The sequence below is a fragment of the Syngnathus floridae genome, chromosome 1 (assembly GCF_059516105.1).
Source record: "Syngnathus floridae isolate MCC-2025c chromosome 1, RoL_Sflo_1.0, whole genome shotgun sequence".
In the NCBI taxonomy this organism is placed as follows: domain Eukaryota; kingdom Metazoa; phylum Chordata; class Actinopteri; order Syngnathiformes; family Syngnathidae; genus Syngnathus; species Syngnathus floridae.
In genome coordinates this window covers 19,194,693-19,210,094 of record NC_142413.1, presented here as the reverse complement: position 1 = coordinate 19,210,094, position 15,402 = coordinate 19,194,693, and the positions used below count along the sequence as shown (strand labels likewise).

At 41.3% G+C, this 15,402-nt stretch overlaps 1 protein-coding gene across 3 annotated transcripts in view; it reads left to right on the top strand.

The window, feature by feature from the left end:
- LOC148404447 (A disintegrin and metalloproteinase with thrombospondin motifs 2-like) overlaps nt 1–15,402 on the top strand; it is an 89,240-nt gene that overhangs the window by 25,553 nt on the left and 48,285 nt on the right. For all 3 annotated transcript variants that reach the window (XM_088382598.1, XM_088382608.1, XM_088382589.1), the window contains exon 3: nt 14,951–15,122. In XM_088382598.1, the coding sequence (XP_088238724.1) occupies nt 14,951–15,122 (172 nt within the window). The remainder of the gene's footprint in view (nt 1–14,950; nt 15,123–15,402) is intronic.

The following is a 15,402-nucleotide window of genomic DNA, read 5'->3' as shown; positions in this document are numbered from 1 at the left end:
AACATTTTCCTTCTTTTCATCAAGAATCTGAAAGGTGCAATGTGCCGACTGTAAGAGAACATTTGAGCCTCGCATCGCTCTCAACTCTATTCTCTTGTTTTCTTTTCATGGGAGATGATCCAGCATTCCATTTTGATCATCACAGGTATGACTAAGGACAGCTGTCATGCTGTTTGCAGCTCACTCCTCCAATCAAACGTTTTTAAAGCATTTTCAAAGTTGTCATGAGGTAAACAGTGATGAATATTAAAAGCATCCAAAGCCTTTTTTTAAATTATTATTTTTAATTGCTTGAAAGGATTTTTTTTCCCTCTTCCTTTTCTACCCTATCAAATAAGATTTAAAACATGAGCTGGATAAGAATGTCTACCGAGAGGCGTTTCTAATAATTTTCCAAATAATATTGACCTTTGTCAAATTTGACTCATTTCTGAAACAGTTACTTGGGTCATTGTTGACAAAACGTTTTACGACTGTAGAATTTCATATTGGATGAAAAGTGCAAACCGTGTCTTTGTATTGTCAGGCTAATTAATGACTACAAGAAAATGAGAGCTGTCAAGTTGCGCCAAACACACACATACTTGACTTTTCTGTTTCAATAGCCACCGCTCACTACTGTTTTGCCAAACAGGTCAGACCCCTCTCAGTTGTATTTGAAGTACAAGTCATTTCTGTTCTCAGTCAAGTCCCAGATGGAGAACCCAATCTTGGCACAAGGACACAGGAGAAGCATCCCACAGTAGTCAGTGAACAGAAACAGGAGGGTATGAAAATGTTGGACAATGAAGAGAGCGAAGGCAGAACATGTGGCACGCATGATTTGGGATCCAAACAAATAGAAACAAAGAAATAACTTTGATTGTAGCTAATGGTTGGCATGAGCAAACAAACAAACAAACAAACAAACAAACAAACAAACAAACAAACAAACAAACAAACAAACAAACAAACAAACAAACAAACAATGTTTATATTTTAGAATATCAAATAAAATGTTGGAGGAGCTTAACTAGGGCTACAAAGATGTCTGATGGGGCTTAAAATAATACTATGGAAGTAAAACTTTCCTTGTAAAATTTACTTACAATTTCAGAGTGGAAAAAGTACTGTTTTTTAAGTAAAGTAAATATCACTTCAAAACTATTTCAGTGTAAAATTTGAATAGTTTACATTTCAAAGTGTTCAGAGTGGCACCCAATAGACTTGTTTTAGAGTGAAATATACTCTACAAATTGACTGTTTATGTACGAAACACAGTGGAACCCCAATGTAATACAGCCGCAGCCACCAACCCCAGTCCATTCAAAATGCCACTTTGTGCAGTACTTGCCACACTCTGCTCGTTCCAGAATTGTCCGCAATTTACGGTCACATATTTCCGTTTTACACTTCTCTCTTGTTATTGCTAAACATATTTTAAAGTAGACTAGAGCAGGTGAAAAAGCAAATCAAAGTGGCAGCCATGTTGGCAGGTGTGACCTTCCCATCAGAGAAATCTATAGACAGACATGGAGGCCATATTGTCATGTTGTGGTAGAGAGTCCCTTCAATTGGAATGAAGCATTCACAACCGCCGTAGAGACGCAGCTCAAAAGGAGCAAGTCGTATTGAAGTATTTAAATCTCTGGCTGTTGTTTTTAACTGGAGATCGTCTCTCCGCAATGCTATATTTGCTACAGAACACAGTTGTTTTTGTAACGCTCTTATCTACGGCATCTAATCTTAACGGAGGTGAATGAAGGCAGCGATCAAATCATGGCTCATGAATGCGACCAGATGCAAGCAATTCACCGTCTCCCAAGCACAAAAAAGCTAAGTTTAAAAAAAGTTGAACTTTTTTACAGTTTCAAGCCTTTCCCTGTACAGTATTTACATGATTATTGTAGCACTTCAAATGTAAAGCGGATTTTAAATAAAATTCAACAGAATTGGAGTGTTACGTTTGACTTAACCTATATTTGTACCCGTTTTTATATGTATATATACATATGTATCTGTGAGTACAAAGTAAAGCAGAAAAGAGTTTGTCACAGAATGAAACAATTTGTAATATAAGATACAATCTATTTTAGATGAGTTGGAAATCATACTCAAGGCACCAAGCATTTGTTGTTCAAAATTGTTACGTGACTGAGGTCTCTGAGGGTTATGTCAGATTGCAGCTGCATGAGAACACAGAGTGCATCCGCCCAGTGAGGCAGAGGAAAGATTTGAGATCAGGCTGTATGCAGACGGTACGCATCTCTATTAGTGGCTGGGTAAAGACATCCTGTGATTAAAAAGAGAAGAAGAGGGTCGAAGTGGGAAGGGAGTGAGTGAACCAAGACAATTGGAGAACAACGGATGACCTTTTGCTAAATAGAAGTATGTGCACTGTCCTTGGAAAAGTTGGTGGATTGTGCTCTTGTGTCACTTACTGTCTGCGACTGTTGGCGAAATGCCGTGTTGCATCGTTGACATGCCAAGGTAAGCGCATGTCCATTGGTTAAATATTAATTTGGAACTGTCAGACTCACTTGGGAGGGACTTTGCTTCCAGGCACGTCCATCTCAAGCTCTTCGGGTGAGGTGAAAAAGTTCAAACATTCACGGTCTGAGGGGAAAACCAAATCGCTCCGTCTCTCGAGACACGGAGAGAGTGAACATTTCACAGGGAAAGAAGAACACAAGTGAAATATTCTGTTCTTCCTCCCACATCTTTTTGCTCGAGTCATCTGTCCAAGTCTGAGAGAAGAGGGGAGAGCGAGAGACACACTCAGCTGCCATTATGAAAAATACAGCATGTTTTCAATTCTGTTTGTTTTCAGTTGTCATGGTAGCAGAAAGTGAAGTTAGCCTTCCCGGGTCAGGTGTGTGTTTGTTTGACCCTCGTTTTTTTAAGCTGACAAGTGCTTGACAGACGGTGGTTCATGCAGGCAAACCCACACAGACGCCGACATATATACGCACACTGGAGGCACGTCTTAGGCACGAAGGGACAGCCTTGGACCAGTGGTTAAGAATGGACCCTGTGAATGACGGGCATGTGCACACGGGCACATTCACTCTAAGGACATCCTTCAACGAGACACATAACTCCTCCGATTGATCAGTCTACTCATTTATCTGCATGTAACGTTCATAATCATAATAATAAATGTTGTTATTTTTATATCACCTTTAAAAGCATGTGTTTACAAAATACATTGACAGACCAACTGGAACCCAAATCCCAAACAACAAAAACAATTCTAGAACGAAGGAAAAGCTACGATCAATATCATGGCTTTAAATCAAAAATTCTACTTTTATGCAACACGATGTGTGCATTTGACAATAAAATAGTTTCAATCTTCTTAACAAGCTTGCCAAGGAAATGCAAGCTGATTGCACCGTGGATTTAAAGCACTACAAATGTTTTATGGTTGCTGGTCCATAAACAACCGTTCTTTGGAACAGAAAAAAAATAAGGTTCAGCTGCTGGATAACACAACCATTAAAACAGATTTAGGACCAGAAATGTAAATATATCCTTTCACACTCTCCCAGTGTATTGTTTAATGTGTTAAACGGACATCATTTTCGTGGGAGACTGCATGCATAATTATTATTTTTTTAATGGTTTCTAATGAAGTTACAAGCTGTGAATATTTTCACAAGCTTGTAACAATAGATAGCACGTTAACACTACAATCAACCCCGTTTATGTTTTCATCACAGGGAAAACGCAATATAGAAAGCCAAAATAAAACCCTTATTATTTAAAATAGATACCCCGCCCACATGTTTTAATTTTATTCAAACGTATTAAAACACTCTTTTCCCCAGCTCTCCTCATTGGGGAGTAACGTTAAAAGCATGACAGAATAAACATGTTTTCGTTCGCTCTTTAGGTCCTTAGAGCCGATTGTATGATACTAAGGGAAGAACAAAAGCCAACATTTCCATGAAATGGGCATTCTGTACGTTTTCACTGGACAGAAATAGAATGTTTTTAAAACTTTTTTTTAAATGTGGTTCGATTAAACAACAACACAGAACATATATATCTGTGTACGTTCCTCACTTTCAATCCTTTGCGTATAAACAAACAGACGCAAAAGTCCAACATGTTGGGCCCAAAATGAATAAGTAAAAGCAAAAAGTCACACGTGCACATAATTCATGTGGCCCTGTCCATTTGAACCGCATGTGCAGTACCTCAGTGCAGTGAAGAGGTAGGAAAGTGGAACAGCAGCCTCTCTTCCAGCTTATTTGAAGTGAATGAATCTCTCATTCTGCGCGCCGTGTAAATATTTCAACAGTTTAGGCGCCCGTGTTAAGCCTAGCCACAGCGCTAACATGTCATTGACCATTAGTGCTAACCTGCTTCTTCTGCTTCTCTCCTCTTATCCTTCTTTCACTTCAGCCAAATAACTTTAGTCCCCATATTAGTTTGCATAAATTACAGTAAATAAACGATCCCCTCCCCTTAAAATACTCATTTTGTTTGTTTACTGTACTATATGGTAACAATGCACGGCTTAGTACTTGCCTTATGTCATGTAATTCAAATTGATCAAATTAGGAACGAGAGTTGGCATGTCCTTTGACCTTACAGTAAACAAGTACATTCATATATATATATATATATATATATATATATATATATATATATATATAAAATATATATACGTATATGAACGTACAAAAAATCCATATATCTGAGGCGCATTTGAATACTCCCAAATTGAAATATCTTGTAACAATACTTTTGTTCTTGCCCTTTCAACACACACGTAGCCCTGAAATTGGATCAATCAGAAGAACAGCGAGGTCCGAGCCGTCACCTGAAGCGCAGTCTGAGCCCAATCGATCCAGAGGCATATCTTATCGACGTGTGCTCCATTTGGGCTAACACGCAGACTTGTAAAGAAATGTGCGATAAGACCAAGAGTAGTGATCATACACAAATGCTGGTAGGTGGCATTTTCGTTGAGTCGTTCACTGCGTGTACATGCACGTGGAAGTGTGTGAGGATTGAACCATTCACGAGTCCCAGTTGTTCATTTAACCCGATGGTGAGTCATGCTGAAATGACTACACCCTGAGAACACACACAAGAATACACAGGCCTGCTTGGAAACGATCACAATGGATCTCATTTCTTTTAACGGACCATGGCCTTTGCCCATTGAATTTTAAAATGATTTGCTCATGTCCAGGCCTTTTCTTCAAAAAACTTTTGCTAAGACACGCAACATAGTTATGTTTGAGATGAGAACGCTTCTGGAGTCTAGGTGTGATGCACATTCTTTCAAGAGTGACATTTATGTTAATGTACTACACTGTACTCAAGGGGCCTGCACATTCTATAAACAAAGGTTTGAGAACCATTACAGCGATAGGAAATGGAAGAGGAAAATTTGAGTTTCTTTCCCCATGTTGAACTTCAAGGGGTCTATTTGCTCATTGATTGGTAATTGAATACAGGGTGTGATTCAGTTTGCTAATATATTAGTGCCTATATAATATACAATATATAATGTATAATATAACTTTATAGACTTTCTCCTAGTTAAGTTGGATTTGCAGGGATTTTTCCCGTTATGCATGTTTGGCTTAGTTTTAACAATTGATTCGTCTATTTCAAAGTGAGGTCCAAGCTCATCTGCTGTGTCTGAACTAATCAAATTGGAGTTATTGATACACCTATGAATTATTCAAAGAAGGTGATTAGCCACTGAGACAATAGTAAACAAGAAGAGCATAAAGGGCCAGAGACGACAAACCCAAAAAGGGAATGGTCTGGCCTTTAGTCTTCGGGATATTTTTTCCAGACCTCTTCCTCCACTTCCTTTCGTCCACCATGGTTATGTACCTATTGCTCATAGTGTGACGTTTCTGTCCTTGGCTCCACCACTGTTTCATTCCTTTACTTCCCCGATACCCTCCATCTTCCTCCATCACCGCACCGCCTAAACCTTGTATTACTTCAATGTGCTGCACCCACTGGACTTTCCTTCCCCCCGTTGCTATGACATTAGCTAGCTGTAGCAGTGTCAGGCTTGTCTCGAGGGATGAGACTAAAGAGCTAAGTCTTGTGCTCTTTTAATTTAATTACTTCCCCTTCTCTTTGGCTCCTTCCTCCCAGCCGGTATATCACACACTCCCTCCTTTGTAATCCGCCCATATTTATGCTCCTTTGTCTCTTGCTCATCTCTACCTGCATGCTGATTCCCCGAGGTGGGGAGAGGAGGTGACCACGGCACACCCACATCTTGCGGATTCCTGCCCGTTGTCACTCATCCCTGTCGCCCTCTCTGGTTCCCAATGCAATTATTGATTTGAAGTTTCACACTGTAGTTCAGCAACGTGTGTAAAGTTGTGTGCCGGAGTGATGGCCAGATTCTGTGTGCTTTGGCCTAGGCTTGACCTTGATTACCACGGTGGCGGTGAGGCTCCTCATTAGTGCTGGACTGGAGGAAACAGTTGAGTAATGAGGGAGCAGCATTGTCCCAAGGCACAAAACACACACTCACGCACACACACACACACACACACACGCACACATGCAGGTATAAATGCAGCACTTCGTGTTAGTTCTTCCATGCACCTGCTGACACCTGCACTTATGCAAGAAGCCACGCACGCGCACGCATGCGCACGCATGCGCACGCACACGCATGCACACACACGCACGCACGCACACACACACGCAAATCATACTTGTGAGTACATCTCAGTCTCATGGCCCCCCACTCACTTGTCTCGCCTCACCTTCTGTTTAGTGTTTTTCTCTCCCACACACATTCTGCCTCTTCCCCCGTCTCTCGTCTTCCTCTTTCTCTTCTTCCCACCAGACAGACCTGGCAGACCTCGCTGCCCAGTGACTTCCTACAGGCCTGAAAATGTCTCAGTGTCGCCCCCCAGTGGCTCCCTTCAAATTACAATTCCAAAAGGCTCCAATGCCCAAAATGTTACTTTGGTTAGTTATAGTACCCAGGTCAAAAAGTTGTTTGAGTCAAATTTGTTTGCATTTATATATCAATAAAATGTGGAATGATGAAATACACGGCAGCACAGGGCGGTTAGCGCATGCAACTCAGAGTTCTGAGGTTTTCTTGTTGTTCCTGGATTTCTCCAGCTACTGTGGATTCCTCTCACATTGCAAAGCCATGCAGGTTAGGTAAACTGATGATTCTAAATCAGGGATGGGTGACCTAAATAATGAATCATTATTGTCAGCGCTACAGGAGAGGGGCACATGACAACACACTTCCTAAACAGATGTACGACAAAAATATGTCTAATGTTCTATTTTAAGATGAAAGTAACTACTGTACCATATTTGAGAATCAATAGTACATATCTTAGAGGAAGAGTGGCCAACTACTAAAATCTGATTGAATGCCCATGATATCACTGAGCTTGATTGGCCAGCAAGCTCACCAGGACTGAATCCCAATTAGAATGGTCAGAAGAAGCTAAGGGATAGTCCCAATAATGCAGATAATGCTTCTCTAAAAGCAACCTAAGATTTCTAATATTTCAGCAGGATCATAGATGATCAACATAATAAGAAATGCAATTTCCAAATAATGCACTGTGTGTAGTGATCCATTATAATGAGTTTGACTTTTTGAAATAAACTAATGAAATAAATTGTCTTTTCCACAGTATTCTAATTCAGTGAGATGCACCTGTGTCTGAATGAGGTGTTTCCACAGGTAGCTTCCCTCACTCTGGTTCTGCAAAAGGCAAGTGAGCCCAGTTGTATGGGCTCTTGCTGTGGTCCCATTAGATTAATGTGCAGCGGTTCCTTTGGGTCAAAAGAGTGGCGAGCACGGGGCAACTCCCAGTTGGTTCCTGTTCCTGCCCTTAGACAAAGCATTAGCTCTACCCACCCAGAAATCAGGATAGTGAGCAGGTAGGGGAGGGTCTTCTCGCCGTTCTGTTGCTAGGTTACAGGTATAATAGATGGGGCGATATTGAGAGACACTGTTGATGGAGATGAGGTTGGGTGTCTGCGCTCGTGTGTGTCTTCATGTGATTGTGACAGTATCAGGGCGGGGACTCATATGGAGGATGCAAGGTGCGAAGCATACAATAATATTTTAGAGTTGAGTCATAAAATTGTGTCTGTGACTTGATATCTTACATTAACCTTTTATGTACATTCCAACCCAATTAGTGTTGGGATACATAAATGTTAGTTCATACTTTTCTCTTTCAAAACTCAAAAAGAAAATGGAGGAAGGTGGATGAAATGACAACGAAGTGAAGGGCAAACAAGAATGTGTTCACATCCTAGAGATACAGGTGCAGTTTTGTGATTGTTCAATGGAGGCAGATCTCAGGCCTGTGGCGGCTTTGTAATTCATTTAGTGTGCTGTTGTATTAATCATTGACTGCTCTAGACAACACTGCTCACAGAGCAGCTGTTCCGCTGCAATCATGGAGCGGTCAGCCGCCACTAATCGGGGTCATTTATCAAGCCCTAAGACCGCACGTAACAAATGTGCACCCAATAAAATAATGGCCACACGTACGCGCACAAATCAATGTCTGGGTGGGGCTTGTAGCCATGATAGATATTTGGCTGGTACTATATGCATCTATCTGTATATCCATCTGTCCCTGTGTCCATCTGTCTATCCATCCAACCGTCCACCTATCCATCTATTTGTCCGTCCATCTGTCCTTAAAGCACATTTGTCCCGTCCCAGGTCACATTTGGAGTTTTTGTTGTTGTTGTTGTTGTCAAGAGGCTTAAATGTTAACCCAATATGATCAAGCATCCACAAGCCAGTGCCTGACTGGAATGCTGTTTGCCTCGGTGCCTGAGTGAATTCCAATCAAGCAAGCGCACATCAGCTTTATGATTTATCACCTCACAACTTGCCAGCCTCTACACAAGGTACAGACCTTTTCTTATAATTCCACCTGCAGCGAGTACAACCCCGCAAGAAACAAGGTGGATACACGTGCAGCGACGGGATAGTGTTCATTTTTCAAATCTGTCCTAAGTGGTTCCCAACGGAATTGAGGACTCGTAGGATTATGTTTTTGGGTTTCGTGAACTACAGTACTGCCAAAGTTAAGGCTACACAAAGTTGATGTTTTTTTTAAGAAACCACAAACATTGACTCCAAACGTTTTGATCACTTTAGAACTGTTAGGTGAAACGTCTTCAACAAGCCAAGCTGCCTCAATTGAGCTATTGGGAACAACCATGACTGAGACGCGACACGGATTTTTTTTCTCTAAAGAAAACAAAAAATGTTTACGCCAAAACTGTCAGTGCAGTGACTGCTGAGTTGTGCAAATGTTACGTCCGCGCTACGCTTAACTGCTTGTACCATTTTACTTGCTTGTCACTCCTTCCTGTATGGTTCCAAGAGAATACATGAGAGGGTGAGGCGATAAGAGCAATTACAATGGAAGAGGATTTATCAGTGCTGACAGGGATCTGACGACGGAGTAAATTATCTTTATTTGCTACTTTACTTTCGCTCTCAATCGGTTGAAATGAGTGGGTTCTGCCTCACGGGCATCCTCTATTCTTTCCTCTGATTGAGAGGTGATGATGCTTATCGATCCCTTTCAAAGCAACCACTTCCTTCGCTCGGTGCTCGTATTCACACGGCTTTCTTTCAAGCTTCCCTGCTGACTACCGAAATCAAAGTGGCTCAGACAGAAACAGGGCGAAAGCATCTGTCCTGATGAGTGACAATGAGGCTTGGAAAGGAAGCCAGAAAGTGTGAGCGTGTGTGTGTTTTGTGTGTCAGCCACTATACCGCTTGATCTGCCAGGCTGTCAGTTGTTAGCCGCTTGTGTCAACACACAAGCTCCCTGAACCAAAATTTCCACAGATCATGTGGTTTGGGCTCAACAGGTCTGGCTTATTACTGCTATTTCTGAAGAAGTAAGTCACCTCGGACTTTATATAACTCTATGCAACATTTAGAAGAATACCCTTCATATCCTGAAAGATATGAAGTGGGGGGCTCTTCAAACAGAGGAAGGCTATTCAAGATGTTCTAGAAGATAAGCAAGGCCTTCAAGTGAATCGTTTGCCTTGTGTTCACCACAAGTCTTACTCACCTCCGATCATCGACACGTTATCGCTCTTCTCGGGCTTCACATATAGTTAGTGTGAATGGCCGAGGGACCATGCTGTCCAAACCTTAAATGACCCCCTCTAGCTCTATACTCCACTCTCTCTCATACTGTGATCAAAAATTTAGGTCATTAGACGAACAATTTGCAAATGAGGTAGTGGAGACGGAGGAGTGAGTGGGAATGGGTTGCATGTGAGCGTGTGAGCGTTCCCTGACTGTGTGTGAGCATTTTGGCGACCACTCTATGTAATGAGTGGAGCAAGATGACAGGGTTGGGCCACTAAGTCCTTTATGGCTTAAATCATAGCGGCATCTGGCTTCAACCCCCAGCCCATATTCACACACACATACATAACCTTACATTATCAGCGGGCTTCAGTATGTGCGGCAGTGTATAAAAATGGTGAAAAAAGGCTCTTTTTTCACACATTTACAGTTTATTTGTAATGCTTGCTTGCTCTTCAGGACCTTACGTAGGGCCACTATTTAGTGTTACATAATCAATCTGTCTCCGAGTAACAATTGCCTTATTTTGTTTGAGTTGTAAATTTTAACATACTTTTATACTATACCCGGAAGGGGCCCACCCTGCTATTTGAGATGGGCTGGCTCAATTGGCACCTTTTCAAAAGATCTCTGTTTTACGTCAGCACAAAGTGTAAATGTCTGAATATATCAGGAGGTCTAAAGGTTATTGTGTGAAACAAGCTGATATTTTTAGTGATGTCTATCCTTCAGCTGCCTCGTTGAATTGCTACTGAATTTTCACAGCAGCCTTATTTCTGTAAGGGATTGATTCTTTTTTTTGACTGAAAGGCTGAATGAAACGAAGAACTACCGCATGTAGGAGATACACACCCACACTGGACTGACTGAAGGACCTCAACAGGGTGTAATTTTTATCGCCACCACAACATCCGCTTACTGTGCAACCCGCGGGCAACTTCCACATGGCTTATGTTGCTTCTTTTATAATTTCAAGTCACCGTACAGTAAAGCATATTAAGAATGCTGGATCCGCCTCTGGTCGCTGGATGCTCGCTAAAGTAGAGTCCAGACATGGAGACAGCAGGTCTCTAAGGAAAGGTTTGAGGTTTATGTCACCATCTCATTGGCCATGAGGGCAATTATCACAACAATCTACACATTTTGAGTTGTGATCTTTGAGGGTCTGTTTTGCTTGGTTGGGAGCCAGATGTGAGCATGTGGCGCAGGTTACACTTTCAAGAAACTTTTTATCCCCTTTAATCCTAAAGATAATAAATGTAGCTTGTTCTGTGTATTTGTAAAGTGATTGAACTGTGAACTGGGATAGATTTCACAACCTTCCAGTATGGCTTGATGTGGGCGATATCGACGCTAACTCTGACAATTTATTAACAGTGTGTCTGTCTTCAAAAGATAATAATGACTTTGGCACCGATTTCCTTCACTTTGGCTTGCTGGTTCTTTTTTGTTAAGTGGATTTTGTACTATATTTGTGGTTACTGACTATATATACCATCTGCAATGTCTTCTGTTCTACAAGAACTTAGTAGTTTCATTTCTGTTTCCGATTGTATCCCACATGCAGCAGTAATACTGCTGGAATTCAAACACAAATCATGCCCATAATTTCAAAGTTGTTAGGGCTTATCAAGTTCATTGAATACCATGGTAAATCGTTCATTTAAAAGTAAAGTTATTCAAGCAACCCCTCATCAATTAAAATAAAAACAATGGAGCTGATTTTGAGTTTATTTTATTCATGGCATTGAAAAAACATTTTAAGTGTCCCCATCCAAAATGGAGCATTATTATTTTCTATTTATGTTACGCCCAGTCTCTTTTCTTATGCCGGTGGTGTTGCACTTCCTCCTTCACTCTGTGACGTGCGCACACTCATAGGTGACAATGAGGCGCTCTATGATGGCTACTCTCTGAAGGGAAGATGTGTTTTCAAGATATAGGCAAATCTAGCAAGTTAAATATACTAATACGGACAAAGGCATTCAAGTTTTTACTTATTGTGGAGGGCTGACTACTTCTAGTGTTTTAGCCATGCTAAAAAAACAGTTTAACTATACTGAAGTGAGTCACTTCAAGATAACGCAACTATGTACAGACTGAAGATTTCTTTCTCACTAAAGCAAATTAGCAATTCTTCTGGTATTAAAGTCCTCTAAAGGCAGAAGAAATAAAATGCAAATCTCACGAAGGTACAATTATGCCTAAACTTTTGCAATTATTGAAACAATAATGCAGATTTAGTATTAGTCTTTTTGAAGGTGCAGCTTCGCAGTCGCACACATAAATAATGTGCTCGTTTAACAATTGAGGTATTGTTGAGCTACCTTCTGACATCCACTTGTACTTAATGCTCCAGCATTTTGTTGCCACAACACTCAAGTGGCTCTTTCAAGAAACCAGCTGGTGTTGGTACATACAGTACATGCTGAGCTCTCCTGGATATAACATTCGGACAAGCTGCCATGTAATCCCCTGGAGTAGCACCAGGAGAAGATGTTCATTGTGGATTTGAGTGCCCACGCTTTGAAGCTGTGTTGACTTCAGCTTTTCAAAGGACATGTCCACTCACATGATCCCCTCCCTGTGACCCCCCCCCCCCCCCTCCCACACCCACCCACCCACGCTGTGCCGGTTCAGATCGATCCAACGACGTCTCTGTCCCACATGTCATCTTTTTTCTTTGACACAGCGCTTCTCTCTGCGCTGCTTGGTATTCTGGAGCGGCCACGCATGCACCATCTAAAATCCGTCAGCTCCGATCGGAATGCCGCACCACGGCTTTGGGGAGATGCGAGGATGAAACGAGAGCAAGGAAGAGAGCAAGTGAGATGACAGGTCAATGGCTAGTTGATGTGTTTTTGCCACCAGAGCCTCGGGCTTATAAAGAGAAAGACAGAATGGGGAAAAAAACTGGAAAATAAGTGAGGCTTTGCAAGAATTTAGTAGGATTTCACACAGGGAGTTATAAATTGTAAATATTGTCCGACTGAAATGTCTTTGGGGGTGACTACATCCAGTACATCCTCCAGTACATGTTCATGATTGGGGATGACTGGCAAAGAAAAAGTCATGGTGTCCAATAATGTTCTTTTTCTACCCATGTTTATTTTGGGCTCTTTCTTAACAAATTTCCACTCCAAAGCATTGTCATTGTACCTTTTCCCTCATGACTCTCATCTCTTGCAACACGTTGCCTTGGTGATTACCAATTGTCTTGTCATACGCATTAAGACAGCGTGTACAATTTCACAGTGTGTATTCTCCAACTAATTTTCAGCGTTCTGCTTCTGTGATTCTTAAATTGTATTTATCCTCCCTCAGTCTCCCTGTAACAATCAGCTAGTCAGTGTGTGTCCATGTGCGTGTGTGTGTGTTGGTAAGACAGATGTGCAGAATTACAAGACAGGAAGTGTTGGTCCAGGATGGGAGAGAGACAGTCTCATCTCCTGATATGGCCATTTCACACATCAGGTGTCACTCTGGCCTCTGCTGGGTCCCACTCGGGATCAGCGCTGCTTCCTCCTCAAAGTAAAAGACTATTTCTGTCTTGAACGTGTCAATGATTGAAACAGTCACTGGGGGCAATTAGATTCTTTGTGGTCTTCACAACAGCGGGCATGGTCAGCTTTTTAAATGAGGTGGTGAAGCACTTATTCACGAAATAAAGAATTGTGCACAGAATTTTTCGCACAGTTAACTGTCAAAGAAGTTCAGTTACTGTATAGTAATTGTTGTCAGTACTGTATAAAGCTGACAAACAATAATTTGTCATTTCTTTTCATGGTTATTAGAACCATTTTCTACCTTGTTTATCATTTGATTTGTTTATGATTGGGAATATGAGCCAAAGAATACAGACAAATAATGAATTAAAAAAAAAAACACACAGCCGAGAGGTCAGGGAGAATGTCAGGTTTTTGTCCAAGCTCTGGTCTTGTTAATATTTTGGACTTCATTTTCCTTTGAATTAAAGATTTTGAGTGCTATACGGTGGCAGTAAAGTCAACTCAAGTCATTTCACAGTAAGCAGCACTTAAGCATACTTAACAATTCTTTAAAAAAATAATCACCTTTGCTTTCCAGTAATTATAACAATAATTATCTTGTATATTTAAAACAACCACTTACAATAAGTAGCTTAGCCTTTTAGTGAAACAGATTAACAATATGTCCATTCATTTCGCTACTAGCGTGCTCACGAAACGGATGAAACTCGTATCTGAAGGCAGCGCTGTAATTTGAAAATGATCTTATCTATGCTCCGTAATAGTAATCCAGACAGCCCATTGTGCGTCCGTGTAGCAAATCAGTGTTGCAACAGGCCTTAATTTCACCTTTTTGTCACGTCGGTCACACTGACACCGAAAGCAGCTGCTCCACAACGCGAGATATTCAACAACAACTCAAACCTCCTTCCGCGGTACTTGCAGTCCTGATCACACAGCATCCACATGAGGAGAAACATGCACTGCGTGAGTGTCCATCTTTTGCGTTAGATTCAGCATTTCAACATAGCAGAGAAATGAGCCCGGTTCAGATGTGCCACTACTTCAATGAAAGATGCCGTTGCACTTTGAATTGGAAACGGTCAAAGTCACGAATGTAAAATAAAAAAATTCACAACAAAACATGTCTTTCTAAAAAAAACTAGACTATCTATATGATGCACTTTCGAAGTTAATGCCATTCACAAATTTTGGACCCCGAAGTCTGCGTAAAATCGGGAATTAGGTGTATTTGCATTTTAATGGGGAAAATTCAAGTCACATTTACATTATTCGTATACATATACATTTAATGTTATGCTCAGTATGCTGGTATCATGTATCAATCTATGTATCTTATCTGTGTTTTTAGGCTGGTATGATCAAGACGGAGCAAGACGAGTACTTCATCGAGCCTGCGGAAAGAGGTGATGGAGTGATTGAGGAGGAGGAGTCAGGAGGAGGAAGAACGCACATCGTCTATCGCTCTTCAGCCGTAAAGAAGGCACCCATCGACAGCTCAGTTGGAGACGCTCACTCCAGAGGTCAGTCTGTCACTCACACTGCGTGGACTGTATACTGGGCGTGTGCATCTCTGCGATAAAATCATACATGAATGAGGTCTAATACAATTTCAAGATTGTCAGGTTCAGAATCAGCAAAAGGATCAGCAGACAAAACCAGTGAGGCAGAATGTTGAGTCTTTTCTCGCGAGGAGTGCAATCAGACTTACAGCAGTCCCGAAATACACTAAAAATCTGTTTTACACTCCTCGCTCTTTTTATTTGGAAATGCCCTACCCACAGTGTGAGACGATTAGCCCTT